Raw genomic sequence first — 26,057 nt, forward strand, 5'->3', positions numbered from 1 at the left:
ATGCCATTGCATTTGGGGTGGGCATTAAATGGTAGGGAATCCAAGGCAGAATTATGAATGTGACCTGAATACCCTCTGCTCAGGTGAGAATGCAGGCTTAGCTGTCAGTACAACAGAGCTCTCGAGGTGACAGCAAATCAGATGACAACAAACACAGCCGGCAGAACGGAATGTTGGGTAGATCCTCCCTGAGAGGAGGGGCGTGGTTAGCACTACCTGGCTTGTGCCCTACATCAAACCTGTTAGGCAGCCGGCACACCGAGCTGCGCATGCGTGCCCATGCCTGCTTCCGAAGAGGGCCGAGCACGAGCCCGTGATTACGTCAGCGCGTCCGCTAGAATCAGTGACGAGCAGGCAGGAGTCCGGACATGGCGTACGCATATCTCTTCAAATACATCATCATCGGTGATACCGGTAAGGGGATGATGTGAGCTGTCCGGTGGGCTTCGGCCTGGTCTGTACCGGGTGGCGCTGTGGCTGAGGGTTAGGATGTGGCGGGGCAGGGCTGCCAACAGTGCGGGCGGGGCCGGCCGGTCCCTCATTTCCGCAGTGTTGGACTCGTTGACGTGGTGGGTGCGAGCGGTGCCAGGCCCGGGCGGGGGACACATAGGAGGCCGTGTTCTCTGCCGACGCTGCTCCCAACTCTTCAGTTTAGGATGTGTGCGGCCTTCCAGCTGGTGGCAGACTACAAGTCCCAGCATGCAGTGCAAGCTCCATCCTCCGCTTAGTTCTAGCCAGGCCTAGTCGTGGAGGCAGTGCCGAGCTCCGGACCCTACAACAGGCAGGCACAGCTCACTGCATTCTGATCGGGGGCTCTGTACAGGGCCCAGCATTGGGAGGGGAGAGTCACTACTATAACCAGGGGAGACCCAGAGTGGCCTGACCACAGCCATCCTTGTGTGCCTCTGTGCTCCAGTACCACATCGGTGCCGGATGGAGGATGTCTGAGCCCAACACACACTACAATCAGATTGGACCATCTCCTTCAGCCTGAATACACTGTACAATCTCCTGACCGCTCATCACACACACTACAATCAGATTGGACCATCTCCTTCAGCCTGACTGCACTGTACAATCTCCTATCCGCTCATCACACACTACAATCGGATTGGACCATCTCCTTCAGCCTGACTACTCTGTACAATCTCCCATCTGCTCATCACACACTACAATCGGATTGGACCATCTCCTTCAGCCTGACTACTCTGTACAATCTCCCATCTGCTCATCACACACACACTACAATCAGATTGTACCATCTCCTTCAGCCTGAATACACTGTACAATCTCCTATCTGTTCATCACACACACTACAATCAGATTGGACCATCTCCTTCAGCCTGACTACACTGTACAATCTCCTATCCGCTCATCACACGCTACAATCAGATTGTACCATCTCATTCAGCCTGACTACACTGTACAATCTCCTATCCGCTCATCACCACACACACTACAATCAGATTGTACCATCTCATTCAGCCTGACTACACTGTACAATCTCCTATCCGCTTATCACACACACTACAATCAGATTGTACCATCTCCTTCAGCCTGACTACACTGTACAATCTCCCATCTGCTCATCACACACACTACAATCAGATTGTACCATCTCTTTCAGCCTGACTACACTGTACAATCTCCTATCTGCTCATCACACACTACAATCAGATTGTACCATCTCCTTCAGCCTGACCTTACAATCTATCTGCTCATCACACACTGCAATCAGATTGTACCATTTCCTTCAGCCTGGATTGTACCATTTCCTTCAGCCTGATCGTACACTGTTCAATCTCTATCCGCTCACCATATGCGTTGCAATTTGTATAATCTCCTTTAGATCGACCAACAAGTATATAATATAGGGGCCTGCCTGACTGGGTAGATTAGATATGTTTTTATAAGGAGAGGAGAAACAACAGCACACTGACCTTCTCAGTGAAAGGCTTTGAAAAAGGCAGGGGGAGGTGTCAGGACAAATCTGATCATTGGAGGAGAGCTGTTCCCAGTGCACCTAGAGAACTGACCACGCTGTGCTCTCGAGCCTAGTGTGCACAGTTTTTAATAGAAATGCAAAGGGACTGGCAGGAACTCCAGGAATTTCACACAAAGGAAGCAATACAAAAGGAACAGGATAGTTTTTCATACAAGTACATATCAGGAATATGAAATGTTAGGTTTACATAAAAAAAAAAAAGTGCATTACTAAGAGAGGAGGGGGGGGGCAGGAGGCAAGAGAGGACAACTTCACAGTCTGCTTTACAGAAGAACTCTGGGATACAAAAAAGGAAGAAAAAAAAATCACATACCTTTTATAGCTGCAGCTTTGGTATGTGCAGCAGCTGCCCCCCCCCCAACTCTAAGCCCAAAAACTGAGCAATCACATGACCTCTGAGCTGAGAGTGGTGATTGCCAGGCTCTGTCCCTCCAGCACTCACGGGGGTGCCTGACAGGAGAGTGGGTTTTTTTGTTTTTGTCAGAAAACGCGCTCCAAAAAAACCCAGGCAGACTCTATGGACCACACGGCCTTTTTCTGCCACCTTTTTTCTATGTGGTTGGTTCATGATCTCAGCGGCACGCTAAGAGGTTCAGCCAGCTGCCAGTCAGGTATCTGGGTGAATCCCAACATTATTGCCGGGATACATCCAGAGACTGGCGTGGCTCAGTGATGTCCACCTACAGTGGGCTTTAGCTGTTTGATTCTTGGTCACAGGAGTGCAAATCTAAGTGCACTCCTGTGACCCACAAGAGAAGTATGGCTAAAAGAGCATGGCTATACTTCTCCTTTAACCAATGTATTGCAAGGGGTCACCTGATACAGTTGTTTAGGTTTGTCCTCACATTACATGGTTTTAGTAACTCACATGCTGGCTATACACAATGCAGTCTGATTGTACAATCTCTTTCTAGGTTTACCAAAACTATATAACGTGTGGACCTTTCCAAACAAGTCATTCGATTTGTAACAGATTAGGCAGGTCCTTGTACTTCAGAGCTTATGGTAGATATAAAAGTTGTACAAGCAGACTGGAACTTACATGGCCACTATAGGGTTGGCTTACATACTAGTATGTAATATACCCAAACTGTATTATCAGGGCAAACCTATATAGTCCAATCAATTTCTTTCCATTCACCCAGGCCCTTGTATTACATGGTGGTTAGTAGACCTAAAGGAGATTGTATAGTTGAAGATCTACCAATATCTATGTAGTGCAGGGGCCTACATGTTTGGAATTGCATTCATTGGACAGTTTTTAGGGTCCTTATATTGCAAACATTAGTAAATCTAAGGGAGCTGGTAAAATCTTGGTACAGTTAGATTGTAAAGTGTGATCTTAATTCTTGGTAAGATCGGTAACGGATGTATGGTGTGCAGTTTGTATCCTGTGTCTGTAGGCCGCTGGTAAACAGAGTGCTGCTTTCCTTTATATTCCCTGCATTAGGCCATGTGTTGTATGAGGTCACATGACTGAGCCCAGGAAGTGTATAGGGAAGCTCGGCTCTGCATTGGAGACTACATTCATATCTGTGACATGCTCCGTATAGGTTGTGTGTTGAGTCCGGCTCTAGAAGGCCAGTCTTTTACACCGCTCCCTTTAATAATGTGGCCGTGGTAAAAGTGGAGCTAGGTAGATCTGTAAATAAATGCAGGTTGCTGGTCAGCAGAAACAGACCCATGCAGATTGTAGTCTTGGTGAATGAGTCCTTTAATCATTTGAGAGCCACAGGCTATCTTGTCTGGTGATCCAGTTGCTGAGCAGTTACAGGTCACATCATGGGGGTTTTTTTGTTTTCTTTTGAGCCTGGGGGGGGGGTTGCCGGGACTTACATTTTATTAAAAGCATTGTCCTCTTTTCTGACCATGTGTCATTTTACATCCATGTTTTGGGTGTAGCACTCACATTCCTCCAACCCCTCCACCCTTAGATCGTGTCCCCATCCCTCACTTACCTGAATTTCAGGGTTCATCTTCCTGCAGTGTCCTTGTTTTCATTTGAATCTAGTGTGAATGTGCGTAGCTCCACGCACACAGTCCTGTCATTCATTCAGATCCGTACAAAGACCTGTGAATGGAAAGGCTCCACAGCAAGATTTTTTTATCTAAACAGAATGCAGTGATGTCATGGGGGTGTACAGTGGACTATGTTTTTAAAGTTGGACTTCAGGTATGCATTCAAGGCATTCTAAAAGTGGGTGTGGGTTTTTATTTTTAAACTCCCTATTTAGTTTTCAGGTAAGTACTGCAATTTCTATGCAATGGTAATTGTAGTTTTCAATAGGCAGGATTGTGAGCAGGCCTATCAGTGAAATATGAGCTAATGATGGGTCAGGATGGACCAGGAGTCTCCTCAGTCAAAGGAAACAAAATAAATGGATGGGTCAATTTGGTAGTCTGAGACTCCGGGGGGGGGGCTCCCACTGCAACAGCTATGTATTTGTGACACTTGAATATACTTACAGTATACAAGTTTGTTACTATGTCTGTGGTTCATGAACCCCATTCATACAGAGGGCAAGATGTGATTCTCAGTGGGTGGATGACTGCAGACCAGAACAAACTGGTAAAAAAATTGACCTATATAGATATGGGAAAAACCTATGTTCGATGCTCAGGATTAGAGGACCAGTTAAATGCAAGAATCTAAAAATTAAAGTGGTTGTACACCCTCACCGTTACCCAGTGAAGTGACTGGCCTCCGGTGATACACAGAGGTGAAAAAAACCCTCCTATATAAGTTATACCTGTTTATTTGCAGCCATTTGTCCTGTACATCCTTGTTAGTCTCGGAGATGAAAAGGATTTTTCACAGACTCGAAAATCAGGGTCGGGGAGCTGCTGTTACACACTGTGCAAGAGCTTTGAAAACTGATTGGAGGGAAGGGACACAACCTCCCCTCCTCCCTTCACACAGTACTCAGAAACAGAGCTGAGTCTGTCAATCACAGATTGTGCTGGAACTCCCTCCCATGTCAACTTTTTACTTCTTGGTGTCAGGAAAACATGTCAGAAGTGACTCATGATAAGAGGATCGAGACAGAGAGAAATGACACTTAGTGCTTTAAAGATATGCAAGTACACACTATAGAAACGTGCTTTGTTCAGGTATCTTGACTGAGGTTTACAAGCGCTCTAAAGAGAAGTATGGCCAAAGCTGTTTTGGCCGTACTTCTCTTCTGAGTTACAGGAGTGTACATATATCTTCACTTCAGTGCAGGCACACTCCTGAGCCTTGGCTCTGCATGTCCATTCACATACAGAGCTGCGGCTCGGTCCCACCCTCCCTCTCCTGATTTGCTCATCGGCTGTGATTGACAGCAGCAGGTTCGGATAGCTCCCGCCGCTGCCTCAGCCAATCGGGAGTGAGAGTCCCTGGAGAATTGAGGCTCTTGTGGACGTTGCTGGATCGATATGGGGCTCAGGTAAGTGTTGGGGGGGGCAAAGGGCACTGCTACACACACAAGGTAAGTTACCTTTATGCATAGAATGCATGAAGAGAGAAAAGCCTTGAGCCTTTACAACCAGTTTAAGATAAAAACATTTTAGGTCTTGCTATGCCCCCCTCGATCAATGCAACGCTGTGCCTGGCTGCAGTCGTCTCTCCCCTTTCCGTGTTCACACAGGGATGAACAGGCAACAGAGGGAGCCATTGGTCAGATTCACTAAGAAGAAAGTGGGGGGTGGGGCCAAGCAATGCAGTTTATGTCAATTGACGCACAAAACCTGGCTTTGGAGTGCCCCCATAGCATGTGGCTTGCTATGGGGGCACTTAGAGAAGAGGGCAGGAATTTAGAGCAGTGGTGGGGGAGCCCAGAAGAGGAGGTTTGGGGCTGCTCTATGCAGTAAAATTGCACAGAACAGTAAGGTGTAATGTTAATTTTAGAGAAGAAAAAAACCCATACCAGCCCTTTAAGGCTATTCCACTTAGTTGTATGATCATTGAGAGATGAATTCTCATTAGTGGTTATGCTATCATTAGGTTTCCTGTAAGCCTGAGAGAAAATGCAGACATCCGTACAAAATCCAACTATACCTGTATGGCACAAATGTGTTACACAGAAGAATGTATCTGGTCATGTAATTGGGAGAGGGAATTGTGGTGGTGGCAGATGTTGTGTATGCTTCCTAGGAATTGAGTGACTTGTGCATGTTATGCAGGTAGCCCATAGAAATAGCACTGCCCTGTATTGCGAAATTGAGCATCAAACTTACTATGTCTTTGGGTACTTTAGAGATACATATTATTTATCCATGTTCTTTGTGCTCTATACTTGTGATCCACTTAGGCTTACCACACATTTCACAAATCTGACCACGCAATGTCCATACACTAACAAAACTATGTGATATGACGACTTATGTAATCTGTCCAATTATTTTGTATCTAGTCAGGCACGCCCCTGCACCACATACTTGTTGGTAGATCGAAGTCTCCGTTCACACTATAGCTCACATGTGAATCGCACAGGAACCGCACCACATTCCTGTGCTATTCACATGCAGTTCTGTGCAGGTGATTTTGAGCCCATTCATTTTCAATAGGCTTAAATAACACACCGCATCGCACTGAAGAAGTGCAGACACCCTCTTTGGAGCCAAAGCTCAACTGCCTTTAATGAACGTTTTTGTTCAATGCAGTCTGGTGCGGGAAAAACCCACTGCGCTTGGGTATTGAAATTGCAGCAGATTGCAAACACAGTACAATTGCAGTTGGTGCTATAAACATGCAGGGATTGCTGCTTTTCCCGCACCACATGCTTGAACCTAGATTAAGGAAAGAATGACGTGTGGTGAACTTTAAGCCTTCAAAGGGAAATAACCTTTTGTGGCCAGTGGTTTTAAGCTTAAAGTAGAACTATAGGCAAAACTTTTTTTTTGCCATCTGTGTCCCATTGGAGAGATTTACCTTCCCTTCCTGTCCCATAGCCAAAACAGGAAGTATGAAAAATCCTTGCAAATTAAGGGAATCTCTTAGGGCAAAAAATGGCCACTGCCCCAGTCTATAACTGGCCTTCACAGCAAGGAGCACATGGAAGGGTGACACATCAACCAACAAAACAAAAATTCGCAGCTCAACTTGCCAGCCAGCTTGCAAACAAACCGAATTAACCTGTCTAACAGTATGCTTTAAAAACGGGTTCTGTATTCTGTAGTTCCTAACTCTCCAATTTTAAGAGCCCCCATAGTAGAGGCAAGATGCATTTAATGGATAGACCAAGGGCAGATGAACCTGAGGGAGCGCACCTCGACCAACAATTCATCTACAAAAAATGGCCACTGCCCCAGTCTATAACTGGCCTTCACACCAAGGAGTACATTGAAGGGTGACACATGTCAGATAACCCTCAGGTCACCAGGACTAGTGTCCCCATTGGAAGATTTTCCCTCTATTACTTTTTTCCTTTACTTTTCTCTTTAAGTGATAATGGAACAAATAGGGAGGAAAATCTCCATAATGGGCATGGACAATAATAAACCCTGACAGGTGTTCTAATCCCTCTCCACTCTATCCAAAATGAAAATTGCCTTTACTTGTACTGTAACTGGTAGAAATGTAGCCACCCTATTTTGCTTGAACTAGGTACTATGGGATTTGTACTGTGCAGAGAACAGTATACATAACCACAACAAACGTATCTTAATTGTTCTAAACAAATGTAAGTGTGAGGAAAAGGAGAGGTTTGGGAGCTCACTAAAGATCTTGCAAGAAGGCATACAACACAAAAAGAAAGCTATAGTATTGTTTTTGTGAAAGAAGCAGGAAAGGGTGGGCATAGTTGCACTCGACCCAGCCGATCATTTTAATCCTTGCAGCCCTGGAAGATTGCTGCTTGAGGAAAAGGGGGGGGGGGGCCAGAGGACTTTGACTTTCAACTAAGAGAGCAGCCAGCAGCGCAAGGGACACTTTGTTGACTTTAAGTACTATCCCTTTTGCTGATTTAAAAAAAAACTAAAATAAACATAGCCTTTAAGAGCAGGCACCTCCAGATCCAGCTTTCATTAACTTCAACTTGGTTCTTGGTAAGTACCAAAGCTGAGGGCTACTCTGACCCCCTCCTGCAATTCCATACTGAACATTGAGACTGGACATCATACAGAGAAATAAATGTGTTAAATATGAGTATATAAGTATTTCAACAATTGTAACAGCAACATATCATAACAAAAGAAATATTCTATTTTGGTAAAATAATTTAGTGAAACTTGTTTTAGATAGCGAAACGGTGTTTATTTCTAGAACTCATTTGTGTTTTAGACTCCATGCACACTTTAATTTTTTTAAGCTCAGAAAATGCTGGACAAAACACAGGTAGTAGCGTTCAGAAGCGTTAGCATTTTATTAGCGTTTTTACAGTACATGTAGAGGAAAAGTTTTTTTATAAAGCTAGAAAAAAAGTTTTCATGTGTTTTTAGTAGCATTCTAAATCAGAGCTGAATGGGAAAGATGTCAGGCTTCCTCAGACCTGTCCTGTTGTTTAGGTCCTTTCTCATTTTTTATTTTTTGAACTTGGGTTGACTCGGTTGTTGGCAGATTGGCCTGCCCATATACCCACATGAAGCTTCTGGTCAGGTCTGCTTGAAAAACTGACAGGTGGACCTGATTGGGAAGCCTGTTTGAAAGAGCCCTAAAATCTGTAACCCTGCATGACTAGGTATTAAAAAAAAAAAAAAATGGGTGCTCTCACTGCGTTATTCACCACCTGCTCTTGCACTGTCTTGAGCAGACTTAATTTTCTCCTATCCAGCACCAGTCATCATTGAGTTCGAATGACAGTCGCCATTCAATTCACTTCTGTTGCCAGTCCTTTGGGGATGTGTCATCACTGGACCCTGCGCGCTCAGTACAAAATAGGTGCAAAGAACAGTGTTAATGTCATCACATTAGCTGTCTGTATCATTGAGAAAAGGGGCAAAGAGGAGGGTGACGACTCTGCATGACATGAGTACTCTCTGGGGGAGATTTACTAAAACTGGAGCACTCAGAATCTTGTGCAGTTGCTCATGGCAGCCAATCCGCTTCCAACTTCAGCTTGTTCAATTAAGCTTTCACATTAAAACGTGGAGTGCGTGTGAGCAAGGACTGCCGGCAATTGTCAAAGGAGAAATCTGCACTGATCAGGGCTGCCCATGAGTGCCCATCAGTGCTGCCTATCAGTGCTGTCTATTAGCGTCCATCAGTGCAGCCTCATCAACACACATCAGTGAAGGCGAAAAATTACCTGTTTGCAAAATTTTATAATAACACAGAAAACCTTTTTTTCCCCCAAAATGTTGCTATTTTTTTTCGTTTATAGTGCAAAAATAAAAAACCCAGTGGTGATTAAATGCCGCCAAAACAAAGCTCTATTTGTGTGAAAAAAAATTATAAAATGGCATTTTTTTGCTGGGCGATAGCTAAAGAGTGGGAAGTTTGAGTGGAGAGTGAAAACATTTTACGTTTGGCTGCTGGTGCTTGTAGTTTTATTTTCTTCTTTGGGTCTTGCTAAAAGCTTTTACCTTAAGTTATTTTTTCTGTCAGTTTAAATAGCATTCTTCCTTTCCTTGTCTTCCTTCAGTCTGCTAATTAAGGGGAGGGGTAATTAGTCACAGGAGATACAGGTCCTATATAACTTGCTGTAGAGCTCACTCTGAGCTTGCTCATTTTTGAGCTTACCTGTATTTTTTTTTTTTTTTTTTTTTGCTGGACCTTTGACTAAGTGGACATTTGATAAGTAGAGTTAAAAACTGGAGTTGGAAACAGGAGATTATAACAGGAATCTACTAACCTGTAAGTGACAACTGATATTTCCTGTTAATGTTGTAACTGGGATAATGTGTGCTAGCAGGGTGGAAGGTTTTGCGCAGTGTGCAACAATGGAGCAACAGCTTTAGTATGGATACCGCTACGACAGATGTGAGCGAGTTTCCCTTCTGGAAACTCGCGTTAGAGATCTGGAGGAGCAAGTTGCAACACTGGGCAGAACCAACAACCTTGAAAGGGGTCTTCTGCTCTCTGAGCAGGTTAGCTAATAGGATTGATGTGGAGGGTGGAGGGGCTAATCAGGATTATCAGGTAGGAAGATGGGTTACTGTAACAAGAGAGAGTAGTAGGGGCTCACAGAAAAGGAAGGCTGGCCCTGGGTTTGTGCATTCAAATAGATTTGCCAAGTTGGGTGAAAATGTGGGGGTGGCAGCCCTGGATGTCACTGCTATCCCTAACAACTGGGAGGGCAGACCATCTGGGAGGGGTGGTGAGGGTAGTGCAGGAAGGCCTAGACAGGTGGTGGTAATTGGGGATTCTATAATCAGGACTGTTAGAATAATTTGTCACCAGGATCGCCTCAACAGAATGGTTTGCTGTTTCCCTGGTGCTAGGGTTCTGCATGTGGTGGACCGGGTTGATAAATTACTGGGAGGGACTGGGCATGACCCAGCTTTCTTGGTCCATGTTGGAACCAATGACAGAATACATAGAAGGTGGAGGTTCCTTAAGAATCAATTTCAAGAACTAGGCTGCAAGTTGAAGAGAAGGACCTCTAAGGTTATATTCTCTGAAATATTACCTATGTCATGCGCAACTCAGGAAAGACGGGGAACTCAATGCATGGCTGAAGACCTGGTGTAAGAGGGGAGGATTTGGGTTTCTAGAGCACTGGGCTGACTTTTCATTGGGGTGCAACCTATATGCTAGAGATGGTTTACACCTAAATGGAAGAGGGTCTGCTGTGCTAGGAGAGAGTTTTATGGGAAGGCTGGAGGAGTATTTAAACTAGAATCGAGGGGGGTGGGAGAATTAGATTGTAAAGGGGTGGACAGGTTCCATGTTACAAACAACCAGTGGAATTGGTACCATTTGTATGAAAACAAAAAATATGCAAAATACGTGTGAACAAGGTGTCAATGAATTAAAGTGTTCACCAATGCCAGAAGTCTGCCAAGCAAAATAGGTGAGTTGGAAGCTTTGGTGCATCAAGAGAACTATGATTTAATTGGTATTGCTGAATCTTTTCTTCGTTTTTCACATGACTGGGCCATTAATATTCCTGGCTATGTTCTCTTTTGGAGAGACAGGGTAAATAGGAAAGGTGGTGGTGTCTGTCTCTATGTGTGAAGTGATCTCCGAGCGAGTGTGAAAGAGGACCTAGTTGATTGAGACTGTGATGAGGCTGAAATATTATGTGTGGAACTGCACATGGGGGTGCATACTTCAAAGGTAATCATTGGAGTTTGTTATAGGCCTCCCAGTGTTAATGAAGAGGTGGAGACTCCTTGCACAGATCTGAAGGTCTGCAAGGGCTGGGACAATGATAAAAATAGGGTATTTTAACTACCCGGAAATTGGAGTAATGGTATTTCAGGATCAGATAAAGGGCAAAAAATTTTAAACTTGCTACAGGACAATTTTATGGTACAGTTCATAGAGGCCCCTACTAGGAATGATGCTCTGCTGGACCTAGTAATCTCAAACCATGCAGAGCTTATTATGAATGCCCATATAAAAGAACATCTGGGTAGCAGTGACCATAACATGATTTAATTTGTTAGCTGTAAACAGCGAGCACATATGGGAAAAATAAAAACGCTCAATTTTAAGAGAGCTAATTTTCCAAGGCTGAGAGCTGCTCTCCAAGACTTAGACTGGGAGGGAATATTGGCATCAATGAACACAACACAGAAATGGGAATTCCTCGAAAAGACTGTATGTGAACACACTGCAAAATATATTCCCATGGGCAACAAGTTTAAAAGGCTAAAAATCAAACCTATGTGTCTCACGACCAAAGTTAAAAAATCTATAGATAATAAGAAAAGAGCTTTTATTCAATATAACAATGAAGGAACACTATCATCGTTTAAACTTTACAAAGAATATAACAGAATATGCAAAAGAAATAAAGGCCGCAAAAATTGAAAACAAACGACCGATTGCAAAAGATAGCAGGACCAACCCCAAAAAATTCTTCAAATATATTAATAGTATAAAGGTCCGGTCCGAGCATGTATGCCTTTTATAAAATAATATAAATTGGGTGACTGGGGACAAAGAAGGCAAATTTATTTAATACCTTCTTCAGCTCTTTGTATACAAAGGAGCATGGGGGAGCTCTTGTCCATAATGGGCATGGTATTGACACATCTCCAGATGATCCACATTGCCTCACAATTGATATGATCCAAAAATATTTAGACTGAATAAAGCATCTGGACCGGATGGCATACATCCACGGGACCTTAAAGAATTGAGCTCTGTCATTTCAAAGCCATTGTTTCTCATTTTTAGGGACTCTTTAATGACTGGCATAGTACCACTGGATTGGCATAAGGCCAGTGTGGTACCAATTATTAAAAAGGGGTCAAAATCTTTACCAAGTAGTTATAGACCTGTTCGTTTAACTTCTAGAGTTGGGAAGATACTGGAGAGTTTAATAAGACCACATAGATGAGTTCTTGCTGGAAAAAAATATTTTAAGCAACAGACGGCATGGATTCATGGAAGACAGAAGTTGTCAAACAAATCTGATTCTTTTTGAGATGAGCAAAACCTTGGACAGAGGGGTGGTGGTGGACGTGGTATACTTGGATTTTGCAAAAGTGTTTGACACAGTTCCCCACACATGGCTAATCTGTAACGTAAAGTCTACAGGCTTGGAAAAATCCGTATGTAAATGGGTGGAAAACTGGCTAAAAGATTGTATTCTGAGAGTGGGGGTTAATGATTCATAATCTGATTGGTCTAGGGTTGTTAGTGGTGTACCCCAAGGTTCAGTGTTGGGACCATTACTTTTTAATATATTTATAAACAATATAGGCTCTAGAATTAAAAATCCCATTTCAGTCTTTGCAGATGACACCAAGCTGTGCAGTGGAATAACGTCCTTACAGGATGTCTTCAACTTACAAACCAACCTCAATTCACTATTTAATTGTGCAACTATTTGGCAAATGAGGTTTAATGTTGATAAATGTAAGGTTATGCACTTGGGGGCTAAGAATATGCATGCATCATACATACTAGGGGGGGTACAACTGGGGCAATCAATGGTGGAGAAGGATCTGGGAGTTCTGGTAGATCACAAGCTTAATAATGGCATGCAATGCCAAGCTGAGGTTTCTAAAGTGAGCAAAATCCTCTCTTGTATTAAGAGGTATAGACTCCAGAGAGAGATATCATATTACCCCTGTATAAATCATTAGTAAGACCTCATCTGGAATATGCTGTTGAGTTTTGGGCACCAATTCACAAAAAGAACATTGCGGAACCGGAGAAAGTATGGAGGAGCTCAGCTATGAGGAAAGATTAGAGGGACTGAATTTATTCTCTCTTGAGAAGAGTAGATTAAGGGGAGATATGATCAACATGTATAAACACATCAGTGGTTCATATAGTGAACTCGGTGTAGAGCTATTCACTCTGAGGTCAACACAGAGGACAAGGGGGCACTCTTTACGTCTGGAGGAAAAGAGATTTAATCTCCAAATATGGAAAGGTTTCTTCACAGTGAGAGCTGTGAAAATGTGGATTAGACTCCCTCAAGAGTTGGTTCTGGCCAGCTCAATGGATTGCTTTAAAAAAGGCCTGGATTCTTAGATACACAGAATATAACTGGATACTAACATTTATAGGTAAAGTTGATCCGGGGAATATCCGATTGCCTCTCGGGGGATCAGGAAGTAATTTTTTTCCCTGCATAAGCAAATTGGATCATGCTTTGCTGGGTTTTTTTTTTTTGCCTTCCTCTGGATCAACTGTGGGTGTAGGATTATATATATTTTTGAAAGCTGAAAATTGGCCTGGGCAGGAAGGAGGTGAAGGTGCCCAGTAGGCAAGTGGTTAAAGTGGTATTAGTCTAGTCTGCAAAAAAAAAAAAACGCACACAGGCAGAGTTTTTATAACAGAAGAAACTCTAATGATCTCTTCTTTCATAAATGCTCTGTCATCAGCCTGTCTCAGACCTCATTTTTGGCACCTGCTGTGTGCCCTGGTGATATCACACCTGTGCACTTATTGTGGCCTGCCTATTCATGCGGCTCGAGACGGAACGAGGAAGATGGGGCTAAGATGAATACGCTTGGGAGCGGTGACAGCGCAGCACTGGAGTGCACCATTTGACAGGTAAGTCTGCCATAATATGGTAGTATGTGGTGCATTATAACATGAACATGCATGGGGCCCATTTTTCCAATTGTTCTTGGCAGAGTTTAACCGTTTCAATACCGTGTGATTTTACACCTTCCTGCCCAGGCCATTTTTCAGGTTTCAGCGCTCTCACACTTTGACAATTGCGCGGTCATACAACACTGTACCCAAACTAAAATTTTATCATTTTCTTCACACAACTAGAGCTTTCTTTTGGTGGTATTTAATCACCGCTGGGGTTTTTATTTTTTGCTAAATTAACAAAAAAAGACCAAAAATTTTGAAAAAAAAAACACATTTTTCTTTGTTTCTGTTATAAAAGTTTACAAATATATAATTGTTCTTCATAAATTTAGGCCGAGATGTATTCTGCTACATGTCTTTGGTGAAAATAACCCAAATTAGGATGTATTTTTTAGTTTGTAGGAAAGTTATAGAGTTCACAAACTGTGGTATAGATCTGAATATTGATCAATCCTGAAGTACTGACAGCCAATCTAATTTCTTGAGGTCCAAGAATGTCAGAATGGTACAGATATCCCCCAAATGACCCCTTTTTGCAGAGTAGACAGTCCGACGTACTTCATAAGAGGCATGGCGAGTTTTTTGAAGTTGTATTTTTTTGTCGTAATTTTTCGGAAAATGAAAAAATAAAAAAAATTATTTTCACTATTTTTTTTTTTTTACATAGTGTCACCAGTGCAGTACAGCGTCGTCATATAACTGGCATGGCGGTGAACATGGACACTGACTGGTGACAGTATGAAAAAAAAAAAAATATATATATATTTTTTTTTTATTATATTTAATTTTTTATTACATTTTTTTAAAGATTTTTTTTTCATATTTTACTATGACCAAAGTAGTACAATGTTACCATAGTAACATTGTACTACTTTGGGGGAGTGATCAGTATTTTTTTTTTTTATACACAGTTTGCTTATAGCAAAGAATTACTTTGCTATAAGCAAGCATTTAGCTGAATGAAATCGATTCATTCAGCTTTTTTTTTTTTTTTTTTGTGCTTAGCTGTGATTTGGTCACAGCTAATCACATGACATGTGCATGTGACCTGCTGTGACCATTCACAGCTAGGCACTAGTATACAATGGATGGCATCATGAATGAAGCCATCCATTGTATACAACTATCATGTGACCTGCTGTGATTGGTCACAGCAGGTCACATGGTACCAGCTACGGGAGCCGGTACTCGGAGCTGTCATCGGCCGTGTCCGAGGTGCACGGCCCGTGACAGATCCCGCTGCTGTGCCGCAAACTGCGCATGTGCGGGAGCACACCAAATGGCGTGCACCCGGAATACAGGAGCGCATTTCAAGCCACCAAACGGCCATTGGCCGGGCGGCTACTGGTTAATACCACTTTAAAGTTGTTCTAAAGGCTCAAACTTTTTTTCTTTAAAATAACAAATGTGTTATACTTACCTGCTCTGTGCAATGGCTTTATGAGCCGCCTCCTCCTCCGACTTCTTGTCAGCACTTCTGGGCCCTCCCCCTTCCAAATGCCCCCAGGCTTTGGAATAGAGCGTAAAAATAAATATCAAACTGTTTTCAATTGGCATACAAATATTTTTTAAATCAAATCTTTAAATTTTTTGTGGAAATAACATGGTGTGGGTGGATTACAGCAAGTCACAGGCTGTGTCATGCCACCTCCAGCCTGTATCTTAGAATAACGGGGGTGTAATATCCTGCCCCATTGTGTTTAGCTGGTCAGTGGGCATGGAGGAGGGAGGGAATAGGCTGTCATTTACTACTGTGTACACACCTACATGTGTGACTCTAGTCGCATAGGCTGCTCAGATGTGATGGGGAGGAAATGCTCAGTATGGAAATTCACTGGAAACCTGAGCATGTACAGAGTTGTCATTGCAGCTGCAAAATCCCTAACCGAATTGGGGACATGAACAGAAGGTGGAGATAGAGAGCAGCAGGATCAACCAGGTTTGTTGCAAAGTACGGAAATGAATGTCAGTGACTGAGTGAGTATGAACAGCATGTAATACAGCTATGGATGCAGAGATATCGGTAACCGTGCCAAAGCTGACTATTTTCACGAGTACTTGTGAAAATGCTCCCAATCCCTGAAACCGATACTTTGCAGTGCGATTTGTGTCTACAATATTATTGGGCGCAAATCGCACTGCAAAGACTAGCTTGCGGTTTGAACAAAATTGCATGTGGGTTCCCCACCGCTCCTGTGTGAACCCAGACTTGTCATATCAGAAACCTCCCTGCACCAATCCCATGCTCTCACATGACGAAAATACTCTGCACAGGTCCGGGAATTTGAAATCCCTACAGCTTTCTTTTCTCCTTGCAGCAGGCTAGATGGTTTGATTGGTCAGTATCATCAAGGTGCTGACCAATCAGAAGCTGTCTAGCCTGTGCTGTCATCCCTGCAAGGAGTTTAAAACAAACTGCACTCCTGTGCCCCATTGAAATACAGCCAAAAAAAGCTTAGGCTATACTTGTCCTTTAAAGTATGAGGAGGCCTAATGACTGCAGTAATAAAAAATGGACATGGGTTGCACAGAGGAACAAAAAGCAGATTAGTCTGTATACATCTAATAGCACAGACTGCTTTTATAGCAAAACGTCTTGGCTTCAGTTCCTCTGTAAGTGTGTATGCTTGTTAATGTTAATGGAAAGTTGTTTTATTTTACATTGTAAGCCCACTTTGTCATTGTAACAAACCTATTGACAAATTGCAATACGAAAAACATTCATCCCATTTCATTGTCTTCTCAGAATATTGAAGTGTGTGCGTAAATGTTGCTTGTTTGACTTTTTTACATCATGGGCCCACTTTGTCATTACATGGATTTCTGCTAACAAATAAGATGCACGGCATTCATACCATCTCATTCTCTTCTTGAATACTGAAGTGTGTGAATAGTTGTTGCTTGAAGTGTGTTTTGCTCAAGTAGTAAGCATAATAAATGACATGTTGAGTGAGAATTGTGTAAGATGTCATGTATAAAGAGACAAGACTTACAGGTGCGACAAATTGCCACTGAAGAGTAGTGAGCAGGAAATCCACAAGTTAAGTAGCTGTAGAAGTCAGCTTTTCAGTGTTCCATCTTTAACCACTTGCCCTCCAGAGGATTTACTTCCTTCCTGGCCAAGGCCATTTTTTGCGATACGGCTCTGTTACTTTAACTGACAATTATGCAGTCATGCAACGCTGCAACCAAATAAAATGTGTCCTTTTCTTCCCCCCAAATGGAGCTTTCTTTCAGTGGTAATTGATCACATCTGCAGTTTTTATATTTTGCGCTATAAGCAAAAAAAGACAGATAATTATAAAAAAAATTTTAAAAATCAAATTTTCGTCAAATTTTGACCAGCATGTATTCTGCTACATGTCTAAAATAAAATCCCAGTACGTGTAAATTAATTAGTTTAAGGGAAAGTTATAGCATCTACAAATGGCGGTGTGTGTATATATATATATATATATATATACTGGAAATGTGTGTGTGTGTATGAAAATATATATATATGTGTGTGTGTGTGTGTGTAATGGCAGTGATCAGCGGGTCTGCAGCAGGCATTCTGACACTGGGGGGGGAACTGACTAACTGCCATTGACATCCCCAGTGACACTTATACAGTGATCAGTGCTAATAAAAAGCACCGACACTGTACTAATGACACTGGGCAGGAAGGGGTTAACATCTGGGGCAATCAAAGGTTAACTGTGTGCTGTGTGTGTGTTTCACATTATGTGCTGTTTTACTATGTAAGAATGCTGCTTTGTATTGCCCTGCCATGCAGAGCAATACAAAGCAGCATGCTGGTGCTGACGGGAGAGATCTGTATTGTCTTCATACAGACCTCTCCCTTGTCAGTGTTCCTTGGCTATCAGCCGGTGCTGGCGGGAAATCTCCGTCCGGGACCCGGTGATCTACAGCTGTAGCCGCCAGAGGCGGCACAGGTAGGGATGCGTATGCGCCTCCTACCCGAAAATGCAAAATCATGTATATATGTACATGATTTTGCGCAGCCCTGCTGCCCTGTAGCAGTAGTTCTGCTATAGGGCAGTCGGGAAGCTGTTGACTCCGTATGCTTTTGTGATCCAAATTACTCATATTTTTTTTATTTTAAAGCCATGAAATCTTTTCCTAAAGTATATGTCGGGGCAAGAAAGAAAATGGAGTTAGACTTGCTATTAACTCTATTTCCATTAGTCTTCCAGGACAGCCTCTGAGATATGGAGCTCCTCCCCCAGGTCAGGAAACACATTTCCAGATTAGGACTTTAAAAGGTGGTCCTCCAGGCGTATGATATCTGAGAACTTACCAACTAGGGTGAAACCACTGCTTGGAGGACCTTATGCCCAAAAGCCTGATCTTGTTAACAGGTCCAACCAGCAGTGGTGAATGAATGTAGAGAAACTTGACCAAGTTCACTTACCCTACAGGCAAAAGTAATAGCGATGATCAACACTATTTTACAGGTGAGAAGTCCTCCATATTTGGCTTAAATGGAAATTATTCTTACATCCTGCAAATTGGGGATAAACTACGGACAAATCTCAGCTGGGACACAGTTTGATCTTGGCTGTTCTTTTATGAGATAAGGTTTTTAAATAACAGAATAATTGAGTCTTCAAGTAAGGATCTGTGAAAGAATACAGTTAGGGCTACAACTTGCATATTCAAGGTACTGGGAGCTAGACCGTTGTTTGCCCCATCTTGTAAAATTTTCAAATTGACAAAAGCCATCGTCCTTTTCTATCCCTGGGTTGAACTTTTTTCCATGGTTTTTATGACTGGTTCACAACTGTCTATTAGTCCTCATGCACACTGTACATTTTTACAGTTGCTGGTTTTGGTTTTTGACATTTTTCCTGTAAACCCCCCAACATGTTATCCTATGTGTCCATGCACACCTAGACTGTAATCAACGTTTTTTGTCGGGCATTTTTTTGGCTGTAAAAAAGCCCAGATCTAGTGGGTTTCTAGAGGAGTTTGTTAGCTGTAACAATGCTCTAACACTTAAAAATGTGATAAATCGCAGCAAACCAGCATTTTTTTTACTTTTTTTTGACAAAAAAAATTAAATTTTTTGGTAAAAAGAAAACGCTAAAAAATGCCGCTAAATGCTAATACAAATGGCTAAAAAAAAAAGCTGAAAAACTTGTGTTTTTAACGTGATTTTACACAGCTAACGTTACCAGCAATATTCAAATATCCAGTGTGCATGTGGTCTTAATAACTCTCTCCGAAACTCTGTTGTCTTTAAATCCCTTCCTCAGAAACCAAGCAACTAGTTTCAAGCTGTAGACACAAGGATGTGGAACTAGCCCCTGAGAGACGAGGTTGGACTGATTGGGAAGGACCTACGGGGGGCCCTCCTTGGCCAGAAAGGGGCAATAAGAGTTAGGCTTGTCTGTTCTGAATTAATTTCTGCAGAACCTGGATTTGAAGTTCTATAGGAGGTGTGGCAGGGCCGTCCCAAAGGAACCCGGGAAAATCCTGTTTGGGGTTTATAGATCTCCCAGGTTTTTTTCCTATACTTTTTTAGGGATCTCTGATATGAGGTCCAGTGCAGGGTTTCCCTCTCTCTGTGGGCAAATAAATCCACCTGGGACCTATAGCCAGAGCTCTTGGCTTGGGGATCAGACAAGTCCTATCTGGAGAGCTGAAAGGTTGGTGGAAACTAACAAGCTGTGTATGTTGTGGCTGACAAGTGGAAGACTTGATCAGTATGATAGGACCTGCAGTACTGTGTAGTGAGAGTTGGGACATGGCTAGGTTTTTGTTTGATATTTTCTTGCCCTGTTTATGTTGGTTAACCACTTGCACTCCTGAGGATTTACCCCCCTAATGACCAGGCCTCTTTTTGCTACTCGGAGCTGCACTAATTCAACTGATAATTGCGCGGTCATGCAATGCTGCACCCAAACGAAATTTATGTCCTTTATTTCACGCAAATAGAGCTCTCTTTCGGTGTTATTCGATCACCTGTGCGCTTTTTATTTTTCACGCTATAAACAAAAAAGACCGAAAAATTTTTAAGATAAACAATATTTTTTACTTTCAGCTATACAAATAATATATAGTAAACTCAAAGTTAGTTATACATTTAGGCCAAAATGTATTCTGCTACATGTTTTTGGTAAAAAAAAAATCCCAATAAGTGTATATTGATTGCTTTGTGTGAAAGTTATAGCATCTGCAAACTATGGTATAGATACTGCAATTCAAGCCCTTTTTTGCTATACAGCGCTGCGCTAGTTTAACAGACAATTGCGCGGTCATGCAACATGGTACATAAATGTCCTTTTTTTCACACAAATAGAGCTTTCTTTTGGTGGTATTTGATCACCTGTGCACTTTTTATTTTTGGCGCTATAAACAAAAAAATGTTTGAAGAAAAATTAAAAAAAAAAAGATGACACAAAGTTCCAAACTATCTTGCCACTGCTCCCCATGTAGTCTGGGCATCCAGGGGGCTCCACATGACTATCTATTACCTCGTAAATCCGAAACTTATAAGTATAGCCTGTTGCCCTCTCACAGGTCTTCTACATATCTTCTACCCCATATTCTGCATGTATCAATTTCTAGGTGGGCTTGTAACTGTGAGAGACAAAATTTCTAAAGTTTTTACCGCACATGCTGTGGTTAGAGCTGCCTTAAGATTAGCCATAGCCAAATCTCAGGCCGCTTAAGATGCACATTGCCCTTTCTATTCATTGGATCCTTGAGCATGCCAATATCTTCAAAAGCCAGGTCAGAACAACTGGAGATACTTGTTCCAAACCAGAGATGGGTCTTAGCAAATAGAAATCTGTGTTTTTAACTTTTTAGAGAACTATTTCCTTTTGGGATGATTCCAGCGCTTGAACCAAAACCAATGACATGCTACATGCCTTTTTAAATCCTAATCTGGCAGTGTGCTTCCTGTCCTGGGGAGGAGCAACATGGCTCAATGGCTGTCCTGGAAGGAAACAGGGTGGGGGAAACATTTTGTACATCTCTTCAATTTATACTGTACACATTTCCCTATTTTAAATCAGCATTGTCACCCCTACCTGCTGAACTATCCCTCATCTCTCTGTCCCTCTATATATACACACATACGTATGTACGTACATACATGCATGATTGCATACGTACATACTGCACTTCAAAACATTGCTTCTAAGACTCCCAAGAGCCTTTCCATACACTCTATGTATGGGGCTGAGCTTCCAGCATCTGTCCTTGACAGCATTTTATAAGCCTGATGAATGTCACAGTGAGTAATATAAGCTATTCCTTATTATGGGAACAAGGAAAAAAATAATACAGGGACACCTTTTAGAGAGAAAGCTTTATGGCTAAATTTGGCTATTTTCCCAGACAAACACTTCAACCAATTAAAGATACTGAATGTACAATAAATAGCGAATCTAAATATCGGGTGAATCCTTTACTTCTCAATCTTTGGGAATTGGGATTAATTCTTGGGCTTAATCCCAATTTCTACCATGCCCTGCCCTCTGGTGAAATTGCCATGGCCCTGCTGTCCAACTTTATCTCAACTGTGGCTCTATATGGACAAAACCCACAAACGGTGTTTACAGGCTTCATTCATAAATACATTGGGGGAAATTTATCAACACTGGAGCAGACAGAATCTGAGGCATGACACCCAATCGACCTGTTCAGCTAAGCTTTGAGCCTGGGTTCACACTGATACGGTGCAGAATTCAGTGATTTATGTGCGAATTCCACACCGCATCACAATTGCACCCCGTTCATGCAAACCGCTGCGGTTGTTTAACACCCCGAAGTCGGACTGCAAAATGCGGTGCGATGTGCTTGCACATTGTGGTGAACGCATACGTAGGCCACGCACACTTTTGTAAACTTTTCAAACCACACATCACCTCACCACCACATATCACCACGAACGTCAGAGCAATTCTAGCACTAGACCTTCTCTGTAGTGTTAACACTGCTAACCTGTAGAAATTTTTAAAGCATCACCCATGGAGATTTTTTAAGTTCCACAGTTTGACATGACATGTTGGGTATCTATTAACTCGCCATAACATCCTCTTTCATATTTTACAAAACTGAAGTATATATTGTGTGTTTTTTTTTTCTTGTTTTTTTTAATCAAAGTGTATTTTATTCCAAAAAATATATATTCATTTTTAAAAACTGCACGTTTTGGTTTTCAGCCAAGTGCATTTTGAATTCTCATTTTCAGTTTCGGCACCAGAATTTTCATTTCGGTACACCACTAGTTTGCATGGCATGTACAGTGAATCCAGAAAGTATTCACAGCGCTTAACTTTTGCCACATTTTATTATGTTACAGCCTTGTTCCAAAATGGATTAAATTCTTTTTTTTTTTCCTCATCATTCTACAAACAGTACCCCATAATGACAACGTGAAAGAAGTTCATTTTGAAATCTTTGCAATTTATTAAAAATAAAAAAAAACACATGTACATAAGTATTCACAGCCTTTGCCATGACACTCAAAATTGAGCTCTGGTGCATCCTGTTCCCACTGATCATCCTTGACTTGTTTCCACAACTTGATTGGAGTCCGCCTGTGGGAAATTCAGTTGACTGATTAGGGAAGGCATAAACATGTCTATACAGTTGTGACCAAAATTATTCAACCCCCAATGCTGTAAAGGGGTTTAGGGACTATAGTGTACATTTGGAATTGTATTCAGAATCAAATCCTACAAGGACGTTGTAACTACCCAAATGCAACTAAAATGACATCAATTGTTTATGTAATACAGTAGTAAATGGTTCTTATGTGGTTTCTTCATTGCCACAATTATTCAACCCCTTAAAGACTACCACTCTGAAGAACAGAGGTTCATACAGGTGCTTTCCATCAGGTATTGAAAACACCTGTGGATGTCACCGAGCAGCAATCAAGCATAATAAGCACCAATTAGGCAGCTTTAAAATGACTGTGATACTCAGCTCCTTCTAGACATTTACTGGTGTGGTTACAAACATGGTGAAGGCAAGAGAATGGTCCAGGAAGACAAGAGAAGAGGTGATTTCTCTTCACAGGAAGGGCAATGGCTATAAGAAGATTGCAAAGATGTTAAACATACCAAGAGACACCTTAGGAAGCATCATTCGCAAATTCAAGGCAAAGGGCACTGTTGAAACGCTACCTGGTCGTGGCAGAAAGAAGATGCTGACTTCGACTGCTGTGCGCTACCTGAAGCGTAGAGTGGAGAGAAGTCCCCGTGTGACTGCTGAGGAACTGAGAAAAGATTTGTCAGATGTGGGTACAGAAGTTTCAGCCCAGACAATAAGACGCACACTGCGTAATGAAGGCCTCCGTGCCAGAACTCCCAGGCGTACCCCCTTGCTGTCTCCAAAGAATAAGAAGAGTCGACTGCAGTATGCCAAAAGCCATGTGGACAAACCACAAAAGTTGTGGGATAGTGTTCTGTGGACTGATGAAACAAAATTAGAACTGTTTGGGCCCATGGATCAACGCTATGTTTGGAGGAGGAAGAACAAGGCCTATGATGAAAAGAACACCTTGCCTACTGTGAAGCATGGTGGAGGGTCAATCATGCTTTGGGGCTGTTTTGCTTCTGCAGGTACAGGGAAGCTTCAGCGTGTGCAAGGTACCATGAATTCTCTTCAGTACCAGGAGATATTGGATGGAAACGTGATGCAGTCCGTCACACACCTGAGGCTTGGGAGACGTTGGACCTTTCAACAGGACAATGATCCCAAGCATACCTCCAAGTCCACTAGAGCATGGTTGCAGAGGAAAGGCTGGAACATTTTGGAGTGGCCATCGCAGTCACCAGACTTAAATCCGATTGAGAACCTCTGGTGGGACTTAAAGAAAGCAGTTGCAGTGCGCAAGCCTAAGAATGTGACTGAACTGGAGGCCTTTGCCCATGAAGAATGGGCGAAGATACCCGTAGATCGCTGCAAGACACTTGTGTCAAGCTATGCTTCACGTTTAAAAGCTGTTATAACTGTAAAAGGATGCTGTACTAAGTACTAAGATTGAATGTCACTTGGGGGTTGAATAAAACTGATAATGCTGTGAGCACAGAAAAGACATTTGTGGTTATTTCATTATAACTGTTATGTTATATTTGTCTGACCTACAAGTGCCTCTTTAATGTAAATGTAAGCAAGATGACTGAATGATCAAAAGCAATGTCAAACTGGCCAAAACACTCAATTTCAGTGGGGGTTGAATAATTTTGGTCACAACTGTATAAGGTCCCACAGTTAATAGTGCATGTCAGAGCACAAACCAAGCCATGAAGTCCAAGGAATTGTCTGTAGACCTCCGAGACAGGATTGTATCAATTCACAGATCTGGGTAAGGGTACAGAAACATTTCTGCAGCATTGAAGATCCCAATGAGCACAGTGGCCTCCATCATCCATAAATGGAAGAAGTTTGGAACCACCAGGAATCTTCCTAGAGCAGGCCACCTGGCCAAAATGAGCAGTCGAGGGAGAAGGGGCCCGATGGTCACTCTGAAAGAGCTCCATCAATTCTCTGTGGAGAGAAGAGTACCTTCCAGAAGAACAACCATCTCTGCAGCACTCCAGCAATCAGGCCTGTATGGTATAGTGGCCAGACGGAAGCTACTCCTCTGTTTGCCAAAAGGGACCTGAAGGAATCTCGGACCATGAGAAACAAAACTCTCTGGTCTGATGAAACAAAGATTGAACTCTTTGGTCTGAATGCCAAGCATCATGTCTGAAGGAAACCAAGCACCGCTCACCACCTGGCCAATACCATCCCTACAGTGAAGCATGGTGGTGGCAGCATCATGCTGTGGGGATGTTTTTCAGTGGCAGGAACTGGGAGACTAGTCAGGGTCGAAGGAAAGATGAATGCAGCAATGTACAGAGACATCCTTGATGAAAACCTGTTCCAGAGAGCTCTGGACATTAGACTGGGGCGACGGTTCATCTTTCAACAGGACAACTACTCTAAGCACACAGCCCATATAACAAAGAAGTGGCTACGGGCCAACTCTGTGTCCTGAAGTGACCCAGCCAGAGCCCAGACTTGAACCCGATTGAACATCTCTGGAAAGATCTTACAATGGCTGTGCACCGACGCTCCCCATCCAACCTGATGGAGCTTGAGAGGTATTGCAAAAAACAATGGGAGAAATTGCCCAAAAATAGGTGTGCCAAGCTTGTAGCATCATACTCCTAATGACTTGAGGCTGTAATTGCTGTTAAAGGGGCTTCAACAAAGTACTGAGCAAAGGCTGTGAATACTTATGTACATGTAGTTTTTTTTCGTTTTTTATTTTTAATAAATAAATTGTAAAAATTTCAAAAACGAACTTCTTTCACATTGCCATTATGGAGTATTATTTGTAGAATATTGAGGGGAAAAAAATGGGTTTAATCCATTTTGGATCCAATAAGGCTGTAACAAAAAATGTGCCAAAAGGTAAGCGCTGTGAATACTTTCTGGATGCACTGTACCTTCATTAAATGACTGCTATATTTTTTTTTTTTTTTTTTTTTTTTTTTTTTTTTTTTTTTTAGATACGAAGTACTAATTTTATTTTGTAAGTTGTCCAGTTAATGACACAAAATTTACACTTCTGGTACAAGGAATGGTAGTTAATATTTTTTGTCTTAGCCCTGGTTCACACTGGTGTGACTTCAGGAGTGATATGCGATTTACAAATCGCACCTAATGCATTTCTATGGCACTGTCTTAATCAGTCCAATTTTGAAGTAGTGCGATTTCATTGCAACTCACGACTGATCTGCGACTTTGAAATCGTGCTACTTCAAGTGAAGTAGTACGATTTCAAAGTTGTATTCACTGTGAACCAGAGCTTAAAGTACATAGATAATAAAATATAACGGCACAAGATTACTGCCAAATGAAAGCCTTGTTTGATCCAAAAATATGTAT

The 26,057-nt window shown here is 42.2% G+C and overlaps 1 protein-coding gene across 1 annotated transcript in view; it reads left to right on the plus strand.

Annotated features, from left to right (window-relative positions):
• The first annotated feature begins 262 nt into the window (after positions 1-262).
• The window catches only part of RAB2A (RAB2A, member RAS oncogene family), a 134,956-nt gene continuing 109,161 nt past the window's right edge, over positions 263-26,057 (plus strand). Inside the window, exon 1 of the mRNA XM_089685311.1 lies at positions 263-414. Within this exon, the coding sequence (XP_089541437.1) occupies positions 369-414 (46 nt within the window). The 5' untranslated portion in view covers positions 263-368. The remainder of the gene's footprint in view (positions 415-26,057) is intronic.

This window comes from Staurois parvus, unplaced genomic scaffold, assembly GCF_062004578.1.
Source record: "Staurois parvus isolate SC_StPar_1 unplaced genomic scaffold, SC_StPar_1.0 ptg000371l, whole genome shotgun sequence".
Taxonomy (NCBI): domain Eukaryota; kingdom Metazoa; phylum Chordata; class Amphibia; order Anura; family Ranidae; genus Staurois; species Staurois parvus.